The 24305-nt window shown below is 34.7% G+C and overlaps 1 protein-coding gene and 1 long non-coding RNA gene across 2 annotated transcripts; one reads left to right on the top strand and one right to left on the bottom strand.

The window, feature by feature from the left end:
* Positions 1-1662: 1662 nt before the first annotated feature.
* On the bottom strand, positions 1663-23226 carry LOC131148981 (serine/threonine-protein kinase GRIK1). The gene is made up of 13 exons (XM_058098977.1): positions 22829-23226; positions 22454-22673; positions 21759-22158; positions 20893-20967; positions 20767-20811; positions 10763-10837; positions 7503-7590; positions 7202-7326; positions 4504-4599; positions 2612-2678; positions 2381-2496; positions 2188-2266; positions 1663-2061 (listed from the first exon to the last, which is right to left on the bottom strand). Exons 3-13 carry the CDS (start codon positions 22086-22088, stop codon positions 1907-1909), a joined length of 1251 nt encoding a protein of 416 aa, XP_057954960.1. The 5' UTR covers positions 22089-22158; positions 22454-22673; positions 22829-23226; the 3' UTR covers positions 1663-1906.
* Positions 15782-17578, top strand: LOC131148982 (uncharacterized). The gene is made up of 2 exons (XR_009135105.1): positions 15782-15963; positions 17174-17578. It is a non-coding gene; the product is annotated as an uncharacterized LOC131148982 (long non-coding RNA).
* Positions 23227-24305: the final 1079 nt, after the last annotated feature.

The following is a 24305-nucleotide window of genomic DNA, read 5'->3' as shown; positions in this document are numbered from 1 at the left end:
ATTTAATCATGTATAACCTTCTAGCTTATGTTAAATAAAATAAGGAAATAAGAATGTTGTAGGTGCCATTCTTGAGAGGAATTTAGTTGGTAACATTTTGTAATATTCTTTAGGCAATTTTTCAACATTATTAGCAATGCGACATCCATCTATGGATATGTCATTGTCGTCGTCTTTGTGCGGAATTGAAATATGGATATCTCATTGTCATGTTTGTGCGGAATTGATATGTAATAAAAATAAATTTTTTTTTTTAATTTTCTTTTTCACTCTATCAAATTCTTTAATCCAAACAATTCAAAATCTTACTATGTAAATCAAATAAAATTATTTTTATAAAAAATAGAGATGTCGTTTTCATTAATAAAATTTTTAAAAAGTACCTTTATGCGGCGACCAAATCAAAGAAAGATGAGATGAGTCAATAAATGAAGTTGATGAGTAGTTTTTGGAAGGCGTAGATTCGACGTATAAAGGAAGCGATCCTGACCGCCCAATAAATGGCCCACGTACGGTTTATTGAATGCCTTAATGGGCCGGGCCCAACTACAGTTTATTGAATGAATGCCTTTCGCAACGGTGGTTCTGTTGAGAAGGGCCTGCCAGGGACCTGCCGCATGGGCACCACACTAATCCCCTGTGCCCGCACTCCAACAGCGCCGCACAGACGCACAGAATCATTTCCCTCGGGTAGTGGAAATGCCAGATTAGTTGTTTGTGGCTGCAAGGGTCAGAATCCTGTGCTGCCAGGCGTATCGTGGGTATGGTGCTATGCATAGGATCATGTGCCCTAGAAAGAGATAGCTGCCTAGGGTTTTGCTGAGGAATGTCTTTTTTGTGGGGTAGATGTTGAAGGTGTTCGCATTTAGTGGAGTAGTTGACTGAGTTGAGGAGTTTTTAGTATTTATTTATTTATTTATAGACTTCCTAGTCCTAAATTTTTATAACTTATCCCCGAAAAAACAAATCTCCCTTAATTTTATGAACAAAATGAATATTATGTTTGTCATGAACAAAATGAATATTATGTTTGTCAACCGCTACCCAAAGGCTGAAGTTCACTCGTTAAAAAAATACATATTTTCAAAACCAAAAACTCATTCATGGCTAGGGTGTGGGAATTGATGACCCTACCCTGCACGCCAACAAAAAGGTTCCTGCGAGTGATTGCATACAATATGATCGTCTCATATTAAGTTGGTTTGGTAAGGGTAAGGATCAGGTTCCACCCTTTGTGAATCCTTGTCTACTGTTCTATGTAGTTGCGCATCCGGAAGGAGAGCAGAGAAAAAGGGAAAAGCATGTTGAGAAATGTGGAGAGGAGAGGAGAAAAGAAGCAAGCTTTTCCCCTTTATTTCTTTTTTCTTTTTGAATTACGCACCGAGTATCTATGTATCCGTTTTATGATCCACGTAACTAATCCTGCGCCCCTTGAAGTTGACCCCATAATTTCAAAGGAAGGATAAATTCAGGAGTTCAGGAACGGAAACGAATCCGAGAGGATTTGAACACCTGACCTCGTGAAAGGCACTCCCGCAACCCGCACTATCATCTGAACCACACCTTGAGATTTTCCCTTTCATTTCTTATGTTTGGTTCAAGGGAAGAAATTGGTGAGACTAAACGAGATGGTGAAAAGAAAATACACCCAAATCCTTGAACCAATCATTAAAAAAGGAAGCATTGTCCTTAAGCCACTAGAATTTTTTCAAAACACCCAATAAGTCTTACAGCTATCACAACCCTAGTGTTTTCAAGTTCGCTCACCAGTAATGCGATATGCCACTTGATGATGATGATGACGACGACGACATCAAAACCTCATTCATGGCTTCTCTACTATACAAAAATATGAAGATAAAAATATTTCTTTGTTAGTATGGCTCGCGTAAACAAATCTGTCCTCTCATGCACTTCCTAATCTGTTCTGCTCTCCTGTACTTCCTTTCTCCAGGCTATTATTGCGCCTACACCAACATAAATACTGGGGTATGGGCCCTTCCTCTCCAATGACCCAGACATGTTCTGCAACAGCATCCAATGTCATCCTCTGCTTTGGGTCTGCAGAAAGGAACCTTTTTCAATGTTGGGAAACAGAACCAAGGGACGAATAGAGACCATGATATAGAGAAGCACTGGCTCAACAGAAAATAGAGTGCGCTAAATTAGCGAAGATAGGTAACAGACCTTTGCAGAGAAGCCCTTCTATTAACTCTTTCAGCTCTGGGTTAATACCATCTGGCAGATCTAATGAGTTATTAACAATCTGAAGAAGGAAAAAAAAATCCAGTCTTTAGACTTGGCCAAATAAATGAAAACAATGATAGTAGCAGCAACAGCAGCAATAATGGATAAAACAGAAATACAAGCAATGACAGACTTTGTCATATGTATCCTGCAGAGTATCTCCAAGAAATGGATACTGTCCCAACACCATGCAGTACAAGGTGACTCCCACTGCCCATGTGTCCGCAGCTTTGCCATGATAAGTTAAACCTGTTGAGCAGAATGAAAATTTAGAGTCAGCTGTGCAGTGTTAGTTCCATGTCCTCCTTAAATCAAAGCAAAAAAATTGCTAAGCATTGTTCCAGCTTAGAGAAATATCCCTGACCTAAACAGCATTCAGGAGCAGTAAAAACAGGAGTCCCAGGAGAGCGGCGAAGCACGTCATTCTCATCCTAAGTGTGAACCAATTCAAAAGGAGCAGAGAGGCAACAATCAAGAACTAATTGATGCCTTTAAAACTTTAATTAAAAAGCCCTGACAAATTTAGGTGCTGCAAACGCAACTAGACGCGACAGTTGCTCGAGCCCAAAACATTCATGTATAGAATGGATTGCATGATTTCATTGGTTATTGGATCTTTGATAGCAGCAAAAAATGTTTCTTATCCAAGTGCAATAGCAAGTTGTGAATGATTATTGTAACAAATCTAGCAACTGCAAATTTTGACGGCACATATTCTTGATAATTTCAGACATTTTCATTTTAACTCGTGCCTGGTACAATTAATTTAAACATGCTTCAAATGGAACACATTGTAAAACCACCAGCATCAGTTGCAACATTATTTCTTAGCTCCCAAGTTCATGAATAGAAATATTACATCCACATATCTACTACAGGTTTTAGCTAGACCCAATTTTATAAAGAGGAAGTTTTTCTTTAGATAAATATTAAAAATTAAAAGAAAAAAAACCATGAAGACAGAAGAATGTACAAGAGGATGATAAAAAAGGAAAATCAAAATCAAGCTAATAAAGCCAACCAATCACGCATTCAAGCTGGATACCAAAAAATGCTAAACATTATAAAGAGAGTAAAATACACCTTTCAGCCTCTCAAATAGGTTCTCAGGTCTAAACTAGGTTAGAAAACAAAGTTTCATTTATAATCTAGAAATTAAAAGGGGAACATTATTTTAAATAGGAAAAACTTCATAAACAGGGTTTGACTCAAAAACAAGGAGATAAGTTTCATTATGACAAAAATATATAAAATATTAATTTCATTATTTTTCCTTAATAAACAGAGATGAAAAGACCAAAATATTGACAAAACAATTAATTAAATTAGGATATTAATTGATTGGATTGATATCCACACAAATTTTAAGCCTTAATTAATCCTTACTCACCTTCAAGTGCATTATCACCTTATTCAAGGGCATCCTTATCACCTCATATCAAAACACTAGCAACCTTTTAATTTTTTCCCACCATAACAATTCTTTAATTGTTGCCTCTTCATGGATTCATCTGCCACTATTGACAAAGCACTCATTGACGAGTGTGCAAGTGGATATGCAAAGAATTGATTTAGTGTTAAGTGGAGAAATCAGAACATGGGTTGACCCTAGTTGGAGATTAATGGAGAATTGGACAAGGGTTGTCTATTTAATTAATTAGTTTATTTTGTGTAAGTAGTTAAATTATATAGGATTGCATATTTGGGAGCTTGTTTGTAACATTTGTGTAATTTAGGGTCTGTTTGTAATTCCATGTAGTTTTAGGGGCATATGTGTAATTTCCAGCATAATTAGCTTTCTTATAAATAGTGTAAAAGCCATGTAGGAGTAGGTTATTGACGAATTTGAATTAAGTGAACATGGGTTTTCCCCCAATTGTAACTCTTTCCTATCCTCTCTCCCTCTCTCTCTCTCTCTCTCTCTCTCTCTTCCCTAAATTATGTGTTGGCTGTAGACTGTAGTTCCATGGACCATGATGATGTCCTGCATCATTTCATCAACTCTTTTAATGCTGTCTTACATTGAAACAAAAGTCGCCTTCAAGTATGTCTTTGGGTACCACTTGCAAAGGAAGTGCAAGAGAGAAACAGACATTACACAGCTCAAGGTCACCAAGCACGTGCACACTCAAATTATACAAGCTACATAAACTTTCATGCATAGCATTACATTGAAGCTAAAAATCACAGAATGCAGTCATATGATCTTTGACTCCTGACTATTTCAAACCAAATCAAGGGTAATCAACTCATTACCTCAAACGCCTGACTGACACTGAAATCCCCTATCTTCACTGTACCAGTCCGGGTAACCAAAAGATTATCAGGTTTAATGTCTCCATGAACAATATTCTGCCATTTAAAGGAAACAAAGGAAATAAAAATCCGCATAACATTAAGGACCACTGGCTCCAGTATTTATAGCAGCATGAGAAAGTGGGGTAACTGAAACAAGATAAAAATACAGAGTATGGCCAATATTCAAGACAAGTCAGCCATAAAGGAATAATTTCATATGCACATTTCAATTTAGAGTTTTTCCAGCCCAGCCTTGGCTTTTTCAATTATTCTAATGTTTGCATATATACAGAAAAGAATCAGCAAGGGTCCAATTTTAATCAGAATTTTAAATAATTTTATATCTCACCACATTTTTAACAGACACATGAATTATATTTGTAATCAATTATAAAAGCACAAATTAAAGAAATAGAAAACCTAGATCCATGCCCAGATGGAGGTCATAAAACAAATAGCAATCTGCGAAAGCATGATCAATACGTGTAGAGGTTGCACACTGCTATTACCTCCCATTAGGCTTGGCAACATAACCCCACCAGACCCAGGCATATGCCCGCCCAATCCTACTCATAGGACAAATATAGAATGACTTCACCAAGCCCAATCATCAGGCCAAATTTCAGAGCCCAGTCCGACCCAAAATATAGTTGGGTGGGCTCAGGGCCCAGGCCTGCACTCAGCTTCTCAAATTTCCACAAAAAAATAGAGCCAAAGAACTGAAGCAGATTTAGGTTTCATTTAAACCAAATAATATACTGCTAAAGCAGATTACAGTGGAGCAGCACTGAGAAAATAAGAAAGAAATCATCTGCATTGCTGCCACCGAAGTAAATCTCGCCCGCTCAGATATCTGAGAGATTTAAGATAAGAAGAGATGAAAGGCAGAGTCATTGTTGACTGGCATAACCACAATCCGCCATTGTTGGCAGTGAAGCAGAGAAAGGAAAAGAGGGTGCCATCAGCTCATGCCAAGAGAGAGAGAGAGAGAGAAGAGAGAGAGAGAGAGAGAAGCAAAATAGTTTCATTCTGGTCAGTTGTGGAAAACAGTTCTCCTTTTTCATTTTCAGCTTTCCAAATAATTACAAGAAGCAACAACTCATTTTCTAGTGCTCCAAAATTTATATAATACCAGAAAAGAAAAATGCGTTTTCCAACTTTTCTATATAAATGCTAGAATACTGGAAAACAAGGTGGCATTTTGTGAGTATGTGGAAAACTGAAAAAAGAAAATCTTCAATTAGTATGTGGAAAACTGAAAATGAAAATGAAAACTGAACTTGACAGGCCTTAAACCTTTTTCTTTACATTTTACGGCACTGCATGCAAGCTTTGCACAGGTGACAAAAGCCCAGTTCAAATTACACGATGTAAAACTACTTTTCGATATAAGTTATTTTACATGTTTATTCAAAGGGTTCATGCTGGACAACAAAAGGAGAATCTCCTCCATTAGACCGAACCATCCAATAAATAGAATCCCCCAACAATTAAATCAAGGGTAATCAATTCCATTACCTCAAATACCTTACTAAACTGAAATGCCCTATCTTGAATGTACCAGTCTGGGTTACCAAAAGATTATCAGGTTTATTGGCAGGGAGATAACTGAGAGAATAACAAAGAAGAAGTCATCTGCATCGCTGCTGGCAAAGTAAATCTCACCTGCTCAGAAAGATATCTGAAAGAGAGAAAAGGCAGTCATTGTTGACTGCCATAACCACAATTCGTCCTTGTTGGCAGTGAAGAAGAGAGGGAAATGGGGTTCCATCACCTCGTGAGAGAGAGAGAGAGAGAGAGAGAGATAATAGAATTGCATTTGGTAAAGGATCCAAAAACATGTTTTGGTATTATTGTTTCTAAAAATGAAAACAAGGAATGACATCATGTATTTGCATTTAATTAGCGACACTCGAAATTTTGTTTCCAGAAATGAAAACAATAGAATTGTATTTGGTTAAGGTCAGTCCAAGTGGAAATGCTAGTGCAAGAAGAATCAAATACTGTGGGTTTAAAATTGTTCAATAATCAAATATCAGAGGAACGTTAGTCCATATTCGCAGGGGGAAAAAAAAAGGCCGTACCCAGTGCACAAGGCTCCCACTTTGAGTGGGGTCTAGGAGAGGTGGATGTCGGCAAGCCTTACCCCCATTTTTGGAGAGGCCGCTCCCAAGTCTCGAAGCCGAGACCACCCGTACCGAGGCGGGGGTCCTTGCCATCGCAGGAAAAATTAATAGAGTCAAAATATATTTCTGGCACTGATCACTCAAATGGAAAAATTAATAGAGTCAAAATATATTTATCTAGCACTGATCACTCCAAAATTAGGGCATGGCCATTTTAGAAGAATCCAAATTGCCAAAAGCAAATATTCCTTTGATTGTTGCAATTCGGATCCATAATTTTTCCAAGACGATACACATAATAAATTAGATTACACCAAAAAGAAATCTATGCACAAATTGTTGATGCCAAACAAACTATGATTATGAGATTGTTCACTTTGAATCAAAGAAAATGTTCATCTGCATACATAATCATAAAAACACCATAGTTCACAATCAATGAGGAGCAGAGATCATAGAAAAAATGGAATGTTGGAGACTTAATCTTCCTGCAAAGAAAATCTGCAAAATCAGATTCAAATGAATCTTACATGAACATGGAGGTACTTCAATCCAGAAATTATATCACGCAAGTACTTTCTTGCAGTAGTTTCACCTAAGCCAGCTGGTGGATCAGCACCCTCACAGACCCATTTGCCTTCCACATATTCAAGAACTGCCAGGAAAGTGGTGTTTTCAACAAAACAAAAGGGTGGCCCACTAATTCTCAAAAATAAATAAATAAATAAATAAATAACCTTGATGCAATTATGATCATATCATTCATATATTTAAGTACAAAAGTTGATATGAAAGAAACGCAAGTGAAAACAAGAAAGTTCCAACGAATACCCATGTAGAAGTGATCTGTGTTTGGGTCATCAATCACCTCAATGAGATTTACTATATTAGGATGGTTCAACATTTTCATAATTAAAACCTGCAAGGCAAACCAATATGCATACATTAAACCATGATCACAAATCTAAACTTCTAAGTTGAACAAGCCTGCAAGGCAAAGGCAAAGGCATAATCAAGTAAAGTAGCTGTCAAACTTGAGTTTTTTACCTAATTGGGTGTCTTTAAAATTTTAATTATCAATATAGAGATGTTTGGAAATTAAATATCAAAATAGCGGATTCTGCACCTTCAAGGTGTGGACAGAGGGTCTCATAATACCCAGTTATATTCATGGCTAATTGCTGTTGCCAATACCAAAATTTCCAAATGTCTGTCTTATCCCCACATTTAACGCATAGCCTTGATTGCTATATTTTTCCATGCACACAACCTAGAAAACACATACTTCTGGAAGCTTGAAGTGTCCATGTCTGACACGTGTTGGATAAAGACACCTGCCTGACACTCTCTGACACATATCCAACACACATTGAAAATTAATTAATTAATTTTTATTTTCGGATACAGCTGAGACACTTCCTGACACAGCAAGGACACCTTCAGGACACTTCTTGCACTGAAACGCTGCGTTTTTGTTTCCCCTAAAATTCTGTTAACAAAACCCAAAAAAGAAAAAATTGAGTATAGGTCAAGATATTGAGAATCAGGTTCTTCTGTGGTTAGACTTTGGAGCCCTAGCACCACTGCACCGGCCTTGAAGAGCACCGTTGGACCTCCCAGCCCCCAAATTTCCCCCTCTACACCACTTTGCCACTCTTTGCTAATATGTTTCGTTTTTTATTGCCTTTTTTTTAAAAAGTTGCTTGATGAGCGACATCCATTGCCCACCATCAGCCATTCTCGAGTTGTTTTTTTTTTGTTCAACCAACATTCTATAGTATGAATGTAGTTGATGATTGTACAAGTGTAGTTTGTAAAATGCGTAATTGATGACTTTGCGTAAATCGTGCTTATATTTCATTTTAACTCAATTGTCAGATATTTGTCATATCTAACAGGGAAAATATGCCTATTTATACATATATATTAATTAGTTAATGTATCCTTGCCATGTCATATCCTCATCATATTGCCGGGTCAGTATCATATCATATCCGTGTCTCAGGTTGGTATCGGTGCTTCCTAGCACACAAGCCCAAGTAAAATAGACAATTTTTATGGGCAGTTCCAAATTCCCACAAACAAATAAGGTATGTAAAGAAAAATAAATTACAAGAAGTTTGCAGGTAATGAGTCTTTTCATTTACAAAAATTTTAAAAATATTTGCATCCAAGCAGATGGCATAAAAATAATAAACAAATAACTACATTGTAAAGAAATACAAATTTATTGTTTAGATAGAAAATACCCTAGAGTTTATTTGAGCAATTTAAACCCCAACAAACCTCAATGCAGAATTCAAATTTATTATTTTTATTCAATTATCAAAACATCTAATTTTTTTTCAAAATTCAAAGAATCTATAACATATATTAGAAGTGGGCAATAGATGCTTTGAGTATTGACGCATTGCTTCCCCTTTGCATTTTTTTGACCTAGATGGATTTTGGGCAAATCAGTCCATCTGTGAGATGGGTTTGAGATGCTCTGGGAGAGGATTCAAACTAGATCTTTTGAGTTCAGGTCGGACGGGTGGGTTTGGGTTGGTAAGGGTGGGAATCTGACCCGTTTGATGGTTTTTTTCCTTATTTGATCAAAATACATAGTTTTTAAATTCCGATATTGAAAAGCAGGGCAGAACAAATTGTATTATTCCTCTTTATGTAATCCTAATTTAGTTATTATCTGCAAGCTATTTTGTCTGCAATGCATTTATTCGACAGATGCAATAAGCTGTCACCCTATCTGCATGATCCTAATTTCGCATTTGTTCCAAAATATTGAAACAAAATATCATGACATCTACTACATTCATACAACTTTAAATTGCAGGTACTTTTTCTAGTTATTATTATTGCATAGGAAAAGAGAAAAGGAAAATCAAAACTAACATTTTTTTGGTTTTAACATAGGGATTAGATGGTAAAATAGGGGTGCCGCATTGTCATAATCAGCATGGAATAGCATTTAATGCTGTGCATTAATGTGGGGATAAGATTAACATTTCAGAATTTCGGGATTGGGCGGACAGCATTAATGCTGTACGGTCTGTCTAATAACGTGGCAACCAATGCAGCTTTGGGTGTTGCAACTCTTCTTTCTGTACTCTGCATCTTGAAGGCGTGGATATACCACTTCGGTAATTAGCCTCCAAATTCTTTATTTTGGTAATTAAAATTTTAAAAACACTCATAAGGTTAAAAAAAAACTTTGTTTAACTCCGGCCAATTAGCATGTCATGTTTCTGGTGGGGCAATGAATGATGTTAAAAACGAATGGAGATCCTCAAATATTAAGGCCAGGTGGTGGGGAAAAAAGGCAAGCTGAGTGTCATTGACAGCTTGATAAAGGTACTGGGGGAACAGTAGTGCTGATTGAGTGGGCAAAAAAACCCCAAAACTGAACCAAACCAAACTGTAAAATAGGTTAACCATTTCTTTGGTTTGGAATTTTATATTTTTTTGGTCATCGGTTTGGTTTAGGTTCAGTTCATTCAATAACCATGGTTAAACAAATAGAACCAATATATTATAAATATATAAAAATACATATTATATATAATATAATTTACAATTTTAATAATTTAAATTAGAAAAACAACTGTATGGCTCTAAGATAAATGCTTAAATTTTAATAATGAATATATTAAAATTTGGGTGTTGATTATTATGGAAGAAAAAAATATTAATTTGCAGCGCTTTAAAATTTTAAATTAGATCCAACGGTTTGACTCAATTAACCGTTGGACATTAGTCTAAAAACTGGTTAACTGAATTTCAGTTAACTGTTTGAAACAGTTTGATTTTGGTTCAAATTTTTTTAGTGAACCGAAACTCTGGTTCGGTTAACCATTCAGGGGGTATGGTCCGGTTAAGTGAACCATGCCCAACCGAAAGCCCACCAAAAAACATTCAATAGTTATAAAAACAAAACTTTCTACAAATAACACACAGACATAAAGTGAATAAAGTGTGTGTGTGTGTGTGTGTGAGAGAGAGAGAGAGAGAGAGAGTAGAAAACACATTCATGACCGATTATTTAATTGAAACATCCATCAATTACTATGAAACACAAGCCACACATCATGTACCTCCCGAAGAACATCAGTCATGGCAGTCTCTGAAGGTGCAACTCTCAACTTTAATAAATGAGACTTGTGAAAGGCCTACAATTCAAATATTAAACTCATATAATGTTATATTTTACCCCATACGCAAAGGTTAAAAAAGAAAAACACCCATATGGCATGATGCATTCAGTTTTCAGGGAAAAATGAGCAATTCAATTTACAAACGAAGCAATCAAAGAAAGGCAAAATTATCATTTCACAACTTGACATGAACTCATGAAGCAATTCCCAACTATCGTAGTAACAATTAACCAAATCCGAAAGAACTTGACTAGCGAGTAGGGTACAACTTGGAAAATTACAATCCTAAAAAGGATAATGGCAGCTATCCATGATTCTCAGTGGAACTAATCACTCTTCAAAACCAAGGTTTAATAAATAGTATTTCAACTAAAATTTTGAGGCATCAGAAATATGGGAACTTCGATGGAAATTTCAACATTGATTTTTTTTTTTTGATTCCTATTTTTAAAATGACAAAAATTGGTAGAACATTGAAATTTTTGTGCTACTTTAAAAATTGATAATAGATATAATATAAGCATGACTTAAAACTCAACAACAACAACAAAACCAAGTCTTAGTCCCACTAAGTGGGGTCGGTTATATGAATCCTTTTCCGCCAATTTATGCGATCATGGACCATTTCTTTTGATAGATTCAAAAATATTAAATCCTTACTCACTATCTCCTCCCAAGTTATTTTTGGTCTACCCCTACCCCTTCTACTGCCCCCCACAATAACTAAGTCACTCTTCCTCACAGGTGCACTATAAGGCCTACGTTGCAAGTGTCCATACCATCTGAGTCGTCCTTCCCTTATCTTATCTTCTATAGGAGCTACACCTAACTTACCACGAATATGTTCATTCCTTAATTTATCTTTCAATGTTATACCACTCATCCATCTAAGCATCCTCATCTTGGCAACTTTTACTTTTTGGATATTATGTTTCTTCGTCGCCCAACATTCTGATCCATATAGCATAGCTGGTCTTATAGTTGTCCTATAAAACTTCCCTTTCAATTTTAAGGATATTCTACGATCACATAGAACACTTGAAGAACTTCTCCATTTTACCCAACCTGCTTTAACTCTATGCATTACATCATCTTCAATTTCTCCTTCAGCTTGCATAATAGATCCAAGGTATCGAAATCTACAAGTGCTATTTATTTCTTCATCATCAAGTTTAACTTTGTCTCTAATATTCCTCCTATCATTACTAAAATTACATTTCATATATTCTGTTTTATTTCTACTTATCTTAAAGTCTCTAGATTCCAAAGCTTCTCTCCATAATTCTAACTCAGCCTCTACTCCATCCCTAGTTTCGTCAATTAATACAATATCATCTGCAAACAACATACACCATGGAACCTCCTTTTGAATACTCTTAGTCAATTGGTCCATCACTAAAGCAAAAAGATAAGGACTCAAAACAGATCCTTGATGTACACCTATGATAATTGGAAATTCTCTAGTTTCTCCATCTATAGTCTTTACACTAGTCATTACTCCATCGTACATATCCTTAATGACATCGGTATACCTACAACATACACCCTTTTTTTCTAAAACCCACCATAGAACTTCCCTAGGTATCCTATCATATGCTTTCTCAAGGTCAATAAATATCATATGCAAGTCCCTCTTCTTTTCCCTAAACTTTTCCATTAATCTTCTTAAAAGATAAATAGCTTCTGTGGTAAATCTCCCAGGCATAAAACCAAATTAATTTTCTGAGATCTTCGTTTCTAACCTTAATCTTTGTTCAACTACTCTTTCCCATAGTTTCATCGTATGACTCATAAGTTTAATTCCACGATAGTTATTACAATTTTGAATATCTCCTTTATTTTTGTATATAGGTATTAAAGTGCTTTCCTCCATTCATCTGGCATTTTCTTAGTTTTTACAATTGTATTAAATAAATTAGTTAACCATATAATTCCGTTATCACCCAAGCATTTCCAAACTTCAATTGAGATGTTATCTGGTCCCATAGCTTTCCCATTTTTCATCTTTTTTAGTGCAAACTTAACTTCGTTAACTCTAATTTTTCGAATAAATCTTATATTTTTAGTCTTTTCCTCATTTGACAATTCTAAATTTAAGCCTTCTATTTGGTTTTCGTTAAACAACTTACTAAAGTAACTTCGCCATCTTTCTTTAATATCTTCGTCCTTAACCAAGACAATATCATCCTCACTTTTTATACATTTTACATTTCCTAAGTCCTTGTTCTTCCTTTCTCTAGCTTTAGCAAGTTTAAATATATCTTTTTCCCCTTCTTTTGTACCTAATCTATCATACAAACTATTAAATGATCTATATTTAGCTTCACTAACGGTCTTTTTTGCATCTTTTCTTGCCTCCTTATATTTTTCAAAGTTATCGCTGTTTCTACATTTTTGCCACGTTTTATACCAAATTCTTTTTGTCTTTATAATTTTTTGTACATCTTTATCCCACCACCAACTTTCTTTGCTATTTGAGAATCTTCCCCTTGATTCGCCTAAAATCTCTTTTGCTATCTTTTTAATAGAGCTAGCTAATCTATTCCAAAGAGTATTTGAATCTATCCCATCCTCTAAGGTCCAATCCCCATCTTTGATCATTTTATCTTTAAATTTTATTATATTTTCTCCTTTTAGGTTCCACCATCTAGTTCTCCTACACTGGTTTATTTTATCCTTTTTCTTCCATTTTTTAATGCATATATCTAACACTAAGACTCTATGTTGTGTGGTTAGACTTTCACCTGGAATAACTTTACAATCCTTGCATGATACACGATCTACCCTCCTAATTAAAAAATAATCTATTTGACTTCTATTTTGTCCACTTTTAAAGGTTATTAAGTGTTCTTCTCTCTTCTTAAAACAAGTATTCATTATACTAAAATCATATGACATAGCAAAGTCTAAAACTCAAGTGCTGTAAATAAAATACATGACAAGTATGCCTTGTATTAGGTGTAACCATATTAAACATCTTTAACATTTAATTAAAGTAAATGAAATACATAAATCAGTTAAATATTAGTCCTACAAATACAACTAATTTAGGCAAAAACATTCCAATGAAATGTTATCGTCAATATCCAAGTTCAATTTTGCAGAAAATTTAAAAAATTTTAAAACTGTCAATTCTAATATTGCCCAGTACGAATCTTTATATTCAATTTATATTCAACAAAAAAGAACATTTATTAAGATAGAGAGAGAAGTCACTAAGTCACAAATTGAAATGTTTGATGACAATTTATAACAAATGCAAATATAATAATCTAACGAAAAGATTCTATCATTTTTTTATGTATTCGTTTATTATTATAGTGCAATTTTGCTGACAAAATAAAAATTGTACAATATCAAAGCATTAATAAACCAATAACTTTGTTACTAGTACTAAAAAAATTTTATAACATAATAGCCAAGATGAAATTATTCATTCAAAAAATTATGAAGGTTTTGATGTGATTCAAGGGCTTAAAGACTGGTAGGGAGAAGATTGTCAGTTCTCACCTTCAATTTGCAGATGATACCCTTTTGTTTCTTGAGGACAACATTGTGAAGTTCTGAAAGGTTTTAACTCTGCTAAAAAAATCTTTGATAAATTTCGGAATTAAAGATCAATGTGTCTAGGAGTGGGTGGCAGATGTTGATTTAGCGAGGGCGTTATAGAGGCTTTAGCTAATTTAGCGCCGCATTGTAGTAAGTTGGATTAGCCTTTAACTTATTTGAGTCTTCCTCAAGGTGGAGATTGTAACTCTTCTTTTTGGGAACTGGTGGTGGAGAGAGTGGGTAGTAGATTACAAGGTTAGAAGAAGTCTTATTTATCTTTAGAGGGTTGTATTATTCTCATCAGTGCTATTCTTTCCAACATTTCCATTTATTATCTTTCCCTTTTTAGAGTTTCAACCGAGTTGCACTAGCAATCTAGCTTTGGAGAGAATTATGAGAGATTTTTTGTAGTCAGGTGTTGGGAATGAGAAAGAAATCATCTAGTTCGTTGGGAGAAGGTGGAAAGACCTAAGTCTGAGCGAGGGTTTGGACCTTGGGAACTTGGCAGATAAAAACATCTTCTTAGTGGGTAAATGGCTTTGAAGGTTTTCCTTGGAGGTTGACTCTTTATGGCACATGGTTATTAAAAGCCAGCACAAATTGCATAGGAATAGGGGTAGTGGTATTGTTTCTTATGCTAGTCTTTGGAAACTCACTTTTAAGGTAGCTAAGGAATGGCAATGATCTTTGTTTTTACGAGGACATTTGAGTAGGTGAGGTATCTTTGGAATCTTTGTTCCCCTGTCTTTCTGGATTGTCCCTTTGGCATAATGCACCAATTAATGTTTTCTATTCTTTTGAAGGGGGATCTCTTTCTAGGATTTTCATTTCTATAGAGATATAAATGCAAGAGAGGTTGAGGATATGACTTTGTTGTTGCATATGATGGATTCTTTTGTTCCTCAAAGGAGTGATAACTCGAGGATTTGGCTTGGTGATTCTTCTGGTTGGTTCCCCACAAAATCTTTTCTTGCCTAGTTGTTGAAAAGGCCAAATCCTTCTTCTTCCTCCCCCCCCCCCCCCCAACCGAACCACTTTATTTGGAAGGCCAAGGATCCCTAAATTTGACTCTTAATAAGCTTAATACTAATGATTTGCTGCAATTAGGAGACCATAAAAGGCCGTCAGTCCAAATATTTGTGTCATGCATTTGGAAGCCAATGAGACAAGTGATCGTTTGTTTCTACGTTGTAGAGTGGCTACTGTCTAGGCAGCTTTGGGCTTTTCTTTTCTTGGTTTTTGAAGAGGCATTGGTACTTAAGGTGTAGTAACCTGACCCCGAAAAAAAAAAAAAAAGGATATTTTGGAGAAGATATTTTGAAAAGAGATATTTTGAGATATTTATATATAAATATCTTGGAGGAGATATTTATTTAGATTACTTAAGGGCTAAGTTAGGATTTATTCTATAAATTCTCTTATTCTCTCTCATTCTCTCATTCTCTCTCTCTCTCTCTCTCCCTAAGATCCTTCGCCGTTCGTCGTCCGTTTCCAAAAACGGAGGGTACTGCGTGGATCAGAAGAGGAAACTCTACACTTTTAGCAGATCGGATCGTCGTTTCAGAGAGTTTCGGGCTTTCCCAAGAATCGAGGTAGGAATCTGATCCTAATTTTGATTGGATATTTGGATAGCAGTAGAAAACATAGTAAGGTTATGCTCTGTGGTTTTAGGTTTTCGGGATCTTGGGTTGTCGTTTTAGATCGTTTTCGTACGAAATTTCATTTCGAATATAAGGTAAGGGGAACTTGATTACAACAGCTATTTTGGAAAACTAAACTGCTAAAAAACTAGTTTATGTTATTATGTATGATTTAAATGCTTATTTGTGAAATTCTACCGAGTAGAAATACCGGTTTGACAATTTTACGGTTTTTGGTAAAAACGAGGATTTCGACGTGTGATCTCCAAATTTTACAAACATCGTTATTTGTGTTTATACTATAGTAGGAGAGGCTCGATTCCTTTATTTATTTAGTTAAACTATGTATATTGAATTTCTATCATTTAGCAGGTTTTTGTATTAAACTTGTGTGATATATGTTGAAATGGAAATGAATGTATTTTATATACTACTGATATAGAATATGGGAATGAAATTCTAATTTGTTATACTGACAATGTGATAAACAGAGGCTGGTGATACACCGAGCCGCATCAGTAAACAAAGAGGGGTAAACTGAGTGGAAAGACGCCGGTTTGAACCCGATGGAATTATTTCTATACTATTGATATAGATTATGGGAGATAAAATCATATTTGTATAAATTGAATTTATGATACACGGAACCACAGCTTGAGAGTCCCGGGAGGGTTGAAAAATACTTTCTTTGCAGAGTTGAAATAAACTACTGTTATATGATACGGCGCGATATCGTAGCTAGATGTACACGTGCAACCACACGTACTAAACGATGTGGGTACCAAGATGGTCGGCTAGCAAGGTGAAACCATTGGCTGATATTGGGCCAATGGAGGCAGTCAGATCGTATGTAGGTACTCAGCAGTGTCTGCACGAACAGGGCATTGGACGAGTACCAGTGCACAACCCGAACCACGGGGTAAAACTGGTTATAGGGATATTTTGCTGTTGGTCATCTGATAAATCATTAAATGGTCGAAAGACAGATGTGGGAATTTTGTAATATGAATAATGATATACCTGATGCGTTATTGTATTGAAAATATTTGATTTATATTCCAGATGTTGAATGAAAATATGCATGTATGCAGTCACACACTGTTGTAACTCCTTCTTCCTTACTGAGAGGTGTCTCACCCTATCTTACAACCTTTGTTTTCAGGTCCGTCCGTGTGTCAGTCCTAGTAGATAAAGGGACTGGGGAGGTTATTTTGGTTAACTTACGTAAACATCTAAATTTTGTACTAAACTTGATGAAAGTCCTTTTTGGAGGGTTGTAATATGACGATTACTCTACGTCCGAATGTATGTAAATTATGGATGCATTAGTGAACTCTGGTATAAGGCTAGTAGTAATCCCAATGGATGTTTATGTTTTTCCGCAACATTTACATCATGATTATGTATGATTTACACCCGTATGTCCCTATTTAGGGCGGGTTGTTTCCATATCTTGAACAGGTATAGGTATTTGATGTATGTGAGTGACACCTAAGTCCATGTAAAGGGTCAGGTCGTTACATAAGGAATGGAAGGATCTTCAATGGCAATATAAATTTTGTGCATTCCTTTGGGATAGAGTAATTCAAAGCTTCTTTTTTTGGCTCATTCTTTGGATTCTTTCATGGAATGCTGTTATTAGATCATCAAACAGATTGTAAAGGGGCTTTGATGTAATTGTATTTTCTTTTGATTCTTTGCTTATTTTTGCATTTTTCCTATGTTAGGAGGATTACATATTCTCCTTTCCGTGTAATTATTTATTCAATGCATTTATAAATTTTCCTTTTCTATCAAAAAAAAATTATTAACAAATTACTAAATAGAAGAGGAACTTATAAATCAATATGGGTAAGGTGTTAAATGAATAAAAATATTTTCAAATAACCAAAACTTGAAAGAAAGGCCTTTATGTGTTTAAGATGGATTACAATACATTTGAAGATTTGTCAAATTACCAAAGCTCTATTCAAACTTCACACATCTAAATTCTGTATAAATTAAGAAATTTGCAACAAGAAGAAGACGCCTTAAGTCTCACTAAGTGAGGGATCGGCTATATGAATCCTTTTCCGCCAATTCATGCAATCAAGGGCATCTTCCTCACTTAACTTAAAGAGTTGTTAAATCCTTCCACACAACCTCATTCCAAGTTTTTTTATGTCTACCCCTACCTCTTCTAGCACCATTAAAAATAATAAGCTCGCTCCTCCTGACTAGTGTGCTACTTGGCCTTCATTTCAAATGTTTAAAAAATCTAAGTTGCCTCTCACTTATCTTATTTTCTACTGGAGCTATTCCAAACATGAAGCAAATATATTCATTCTTTAATTTATCCTTTAATATTTTACTTATCATCCATCTTAGCATTCGCATTTTAAAAAATTTTATTTTTTGAATATTTTGTTTCTTAATAGTCCAACATTCCAATCCATATAGTATGGTTGGTCTTATTTTCCTTTCAATTGCAACAGTATCAAAAGATCGCACAAGAAGTCTGAAGCACGCCTCCATTTTACCCAACTTACTTTAAACTTTATGTGTTGCATTCTCTTTAATTTCTCCTTCTGCTTGCATAATAGATCCAATATTATCGAAATCTACTAATGTTGCTGATTTCTAGATTACTAAGTTTAATTTTATCTTCAATACTCCTCCTTACATGGCAGAAATTACATTTCATATATTCAATCTTGTCTACTTATCCTAAAATCTCTAGACTCTAAAGTTGTTCTCCAAAGTTCTAACTTAGATTCTACCCTCCTCCCACTTTCATCAATCAAAACAATATCATTTGCAAACAACATACACCATGGGATCTCGTTTTGGATATTCCTAATGAGTTCATCAATCACAAAAGCAAAAAGATAAGGGCTCAAAGTAGAATCTTGGTGCAAACTTATTGTGATTGGAAGTTCTCTAGCCTCTCCTCCTGCAATTCTAATGCTAGTTGTTGCTCAATCATATATATCCTTAATGACTTTAGTGTAACTACTGCAAATCCTCTTCTTTTCTAAAACCCACCAAAGCACTTCCCTAGGTACTATTTTTTTTTTTTTTTACTTCCCTAGGTACTCAACATATACTTTCTCTAAGTCGAAAAAAAACCCATATGCAAGTCACTCTTCTTGTCCCTACACTTCTCCATTAACTTTATTAGAAGATAGATAGCTTTTGTTATCGATCTCCCACATATAAAACCAAATTGATTCCCGAAGACCCTCATTTCTATTATTATTCCTTGTTCAATTATCTTTTCACACAATCTCATTGTAACTTGTAAGTTTTATTCTGCGATAACTATTAGTTTATTATAGTTTTAAATATCATCTTTGTTTTTGTATATATGTATTAACATGCTTTTCCTCCATTCCTCTGGCATTTTCTGGGCTTTTATAATAGTGTTGAATAGAATAGTTTAACCATATGCTTCCTTTATTCCCTAGACATTTCCAAGCTTCAATTGGGATGTTATTAGGTCCTATACACTTCCCAATTTCCATTTTTTAAAACCAACTTAACTTCATTAACTCTAATTTTGCGAATAAATCTCAGATTTTTAGTCCTTGCCTTATTTGTCACTTGAGGGTTTAAGCTTTCAAATTGGTTTTCATTAAACAACTAATTAAAGTATCTTCACCATCTCTTTCTTATGTCTTCTCTTTGACCAAGACATTATCATTCTCATCTTTCATGCATTTTACATTCCCTAAATCCTTGCACTTTCTTTCCCTAGCTCTAGTCAGTCTATATATGTCTTTCCCCTTCTTCCTAGTCAAGCATATAAATTTAAGAGATTTATTTAATGAAATTCTACGATTTAGAATAAAAGCATACTCAAATAACTAAAACTGAAAAGAAGTGCCTTTGTACATTTGTGATGGATTACAATCTAGTCAAATATTGTCAAAATTATCAAAATCTTTATCCAAACTAATAATTCAATCTAAATTAAGAGACTTATTTAATGAAATTCTTCAATTTTTAAAAATATCGAATGAGAATTATCCAACCTTATCTCCCATTGAACTTTAGGGATCATTTGGAACCATTTATTTAGAAGTACTTTTCTAGGAAACGTACTTATCAAAAAAAGTACTTATCTAAAATTGTCCAAAATTACTTATTATAAATACTTTTTTAGATACATACTTTTTTAGAAAAATAATTTTTCAGAAAATACTTCTTTCCCTAAAAAAGAAGTACTTTGGAAAAAGCACTTTTTGAAATAAGTGCTTATTGAAGTGCAAACCAAACACTACTTATTGACACAACTATTTAAGTACTTTCTATAAAGATGACCCAAATGGGGACTTAATCAATAACTAATTTTTGTAATGAATTTCAAATTCAAAATTTAAGAAAATTTTGTCCCGTAGTCAATTCATTGACAAACTTCGTTAAAATTTTAAAAGTGATTTTGTAAGCCAGAGCACGGTTCTATCATGACAAATCTAGATTCTCTAATGACTGAAGTGAGGTTCTATCAAGGTTCCGTCTAAGATGCATAAAATCAAGGTTCAAATAAAAAAAATGCCCCGTAGTAAGGAGCAAGGAACCTGCAACTAAGATCTAGATGAGATACAAGAAGCAAGCGTATGTGACTAAGTAAATGGATGAATAGAATAGCATTCTCATCAAATAAGGCATTAGCTTTTCTAAAGTTTCTCAAACAATAAAATACTACTGGAAACTAATAAGTAAGAGCATAGTTCGAAAATGTGTGTGCCTCTACATGAAAACATAAAATAATACCTTAATTGCATAATGCTTTCCATCTATACAGCTACGATATAGAACCTGTCACCAGAAAGTGACTTAAAATTAACCAAGTCTTTTTAAGCACATAAAATATTATAATGTCACTATCACCATGCTTACCACTTTTCCATAGCTCCCAGAACCAATCTTACACTCACGAACATATTCATTGACCATCTTGTTCCCATTTTCATCCTGTTGATGATAAATCAAAGACATATGTTCAATAACACAAAATTCCCAACATGTAAGAAACAATCCAATTCATACGGAAATTACATGCACATGCACACACATGCAAAGAAGACATTCTTCAATAATCTAACCATATAGATAGATGGTAACCTTGGGACTAGCTAAAGTGGTAGACTAAAAAAATCATATTAAACACGTGAAAGTTTATATATATATGACAATGTGATGATATGATAAATACGATATCAATTCTTTGCAAACTTTACATTTTAAGTGATAAAGAGATAAAAATAAGAATATCATTAACGCTTGGGGATGTAGAACAAAAACTAAAGTCAAATTGCACATGAGATCAAAGCCACAAGCTATCTAAGCAATTATAGAGAAAATATTTGAAACATCCCCATTTAAACAAAATAGCAAGTATGAGGAAGTAGTTCTTTAATGAGTTGGAACCACTGCAAGCATGCTAAAATTCATTGGTTGACTACTTTAGTATGCATTCAACTCATATAATCTTGTCATTATTTTTCACTTAAAAATCCAAATACATACAAACTTTGATCAGTTGGGGGAAAAAATATCTGAATCCCCAAAGTATGAAAGTAAGCTTTATCCCATAACTTAAAGAGGGAACCACATGACATCATACCAAGAAAACATTCCAATGGCAAAAACTTAAATTTTCTCAAACTTATTATGATGGGAACAATTTTAATGATTAACATACATTTCAAAGACAATCAAAATTCAGTTTACAACACAGGCTAAAATTCATTCACCACTTTTACCTCAGAACGAAAAATTTTATTGGTCTCTTTGACAGGAAATTCTCTGCAAATCAGTCCATTTTGAGCTCTGATCATGAGAATTTCTTCTGAACGTTTTGTTCGTCCTTGCAACTCATCATCATCTACATTTCCAGTATTAGTATCTTCACCATTATATGAACAATAATCTTCATCATCCTCTATATCTTCATCCAACAATAACTCCTGGGAAAGACAATTATTTGAGCTCGGAATGGGTTTCAATAATTTCTTGGCCTTTCTGCTGAACCCAAAACAACCACAGCAGCCCATTTCTTTCACTCTTGCAAGAGAATAGTTATTACTAAACATGACAAACCCGAGCCTCAGGGTTAAGAATATCAATTCGCATCAACAAAAAGTAAACAGTATCCCCCAAAGCCTGTAAAAGAGCAGGCATGAAAATTAATAAATTGAGTGTGTAGCAAACTGCAAATAAACCAAATAAAAGTTCTTGTTGAAGCAGAACCAAAAACAAAGCGTAGACTCTTTATTTGTAACAGATCAAGCAAATATTTTTCATGGCACAGATCATATGAAACTTGAGAGCGAGACTCAAATGGGCGTTCTAGGTCTCATGGGTATTTCATGTGAAACAGGGAAAAAAACACTAAGGACTAATATAGTAATAAAATCATAACACCAAGCGACAAAAAGAAGTCGACTGATGTGCAAACCTGGTTACTGAAGGAGAAAAATAAATAAATATGAGGGAAAAGGGCTTCAAGCCCTAATCAGCTTCGCTATTGCAACGGGTGCCATTCAGACAAATGCAATAAACAGCTAGAAAAATTAATGCCATTCCGGTTCAACGCCAGCATCGCGAGAACTCCAGTTTATCAGCTACCAATGCAGGCCACTCCTGCTTCCTCCGATGCCCACCGGCAATACCTTGACCTTTTCAGGCAGAGAGAGAGAGAGATGGAATAAGATATCAAATGAACCCAATGATTAAGATGAGCTAAATCAAGAAATGAAAAACTGGGGATAGACGTTCAGACGACATCAAGCACGCGCAACAATCAATAAAAAAATTGAGACTAAAACCGTACCATCAAAATGTCAAAAGACGTCGCTTTCCTTATGCCTCGTCGATGATGCCAGCAGCTATTTTGGAAACCCTAGCTTCCCTCGCAGACAACAAACGCTAGCCCAAGAAAACTTAACACGAGTTTCAACCAAAACCACACCGAAAAACTGAATGCGAGAAATCAAAAAACCCCTGCCCCTGGATTCTCGAATCGGAATTTACAGAGTGCTTGAAATTATGAGATGCCGAATCTGCGAATCGATGCAACGATCTGCACGACCGAATGATGGAAAGTCATTGTCCTGGGAAGTGGGGAATTGAGACATTGAAGCGCAAGAATAAAGGGGAAATTTTTAGATTCGCGTCTCGAATCGTTCCGGAAGACGCAAAAAGGAAAGCGCGTCGGGAAACGTCACAGCACAGCCAAGCATAGCACTAAGGGACCAATGCGACTCACGCACTGTGGACCCCACACTTGTCGTTGAGACCATGATGGCCGTCCATTAAAAACATTATTCGATGAAACCGACGCTTAGGATTTACCAAGCCCCCAAGTTTGTTTTTCTTTTTTTTTCTTTATTCCACTAAAGGCCGCCCAATTTTCTATTTATGGAAATTGCTTACGAGGGATGGAGCAAGATTGTGTTTTTTTCTCAAAATGATATTATTTTAATAATATTATTTTAAATTAAGAACTACATTATTTAAATTTAAGTAATGTATTAAATAAATTTCAAAGTTGAATTCTTATTTTTTTAAAGAGGCAAAATTCAAACAATGATACATGAATACAATATTTTTCTAAAACAAAAGTATAGATATTATTAGTGGCGCAATGCGAATTGGTAAATTCTGAAATATACTGAGATTGATTTCATGAAACAATTCTTAAGTGATGAAGAAGAAAAAGTACGAAATCGAAGCTAATTGGGGTTTTACTACTTTTGTCTGTGGCACCATCCATTGTTAAAGCTGATTAGTAGGAGAGTATATCAAATGTATTTATTTTAAGTAAGCAAACATTTTTACGATTAAAGTTGGGAATTTTGTATTAGAGATTTTATATTTTAACTTCAAAAAAGTAGGCACATAGGGTTTTTAAAGAGTTGCTCGATCCTTCTAAACTGAAACCAACCCAATGCAAAGAAATAACTTCAAACTAAATGTGAATCGATTAGCGAGTCTAATTTATGTATAACCCAAATATACTCACTTAATCAACCCAAATTGAACATAATAATAATAATAATAATAATAATAGGGAGACCTAGATATAATTATTTTACTTTTGAACTCAATTTTTCTTAGTGTTCAAGCAATAGTCTTATTATACATGACAATTGAAAAAAAATTGAATGAATTTTTATTTTCCAAAAATCTATAAATTTTATAAATATTTTTTTATTTACTTCTTAATTCACTCTTTATTGCTCAAGTAGTAATTTAATTGTGCATGACAATGGGAGAAAAATGAAATACTTTTTGAATGAATTTGCTAT

The sequence above is a fragment of the Malania oleifera genome, chromosome 2, assembly GCF_029873635.1.
Source record: "Malania oleifera isolate guangnan ecotype guangnan chromosome 2, ASM2987363v1, whole genome shotgun sequence".
NCBI classification, from domain to species: domain Eukaryota; kingdom Viridiplantae; phylum Streptophyta; class Magnoliopsida; order Santalales; family Ximeniaceae; genus Malania; species Malania oleifera.
The sequence above is the reverse complement of the archived record's forward strand: the minus strand, read 5'-3'. Positions and strand labels throughout refer to the sequence as shown.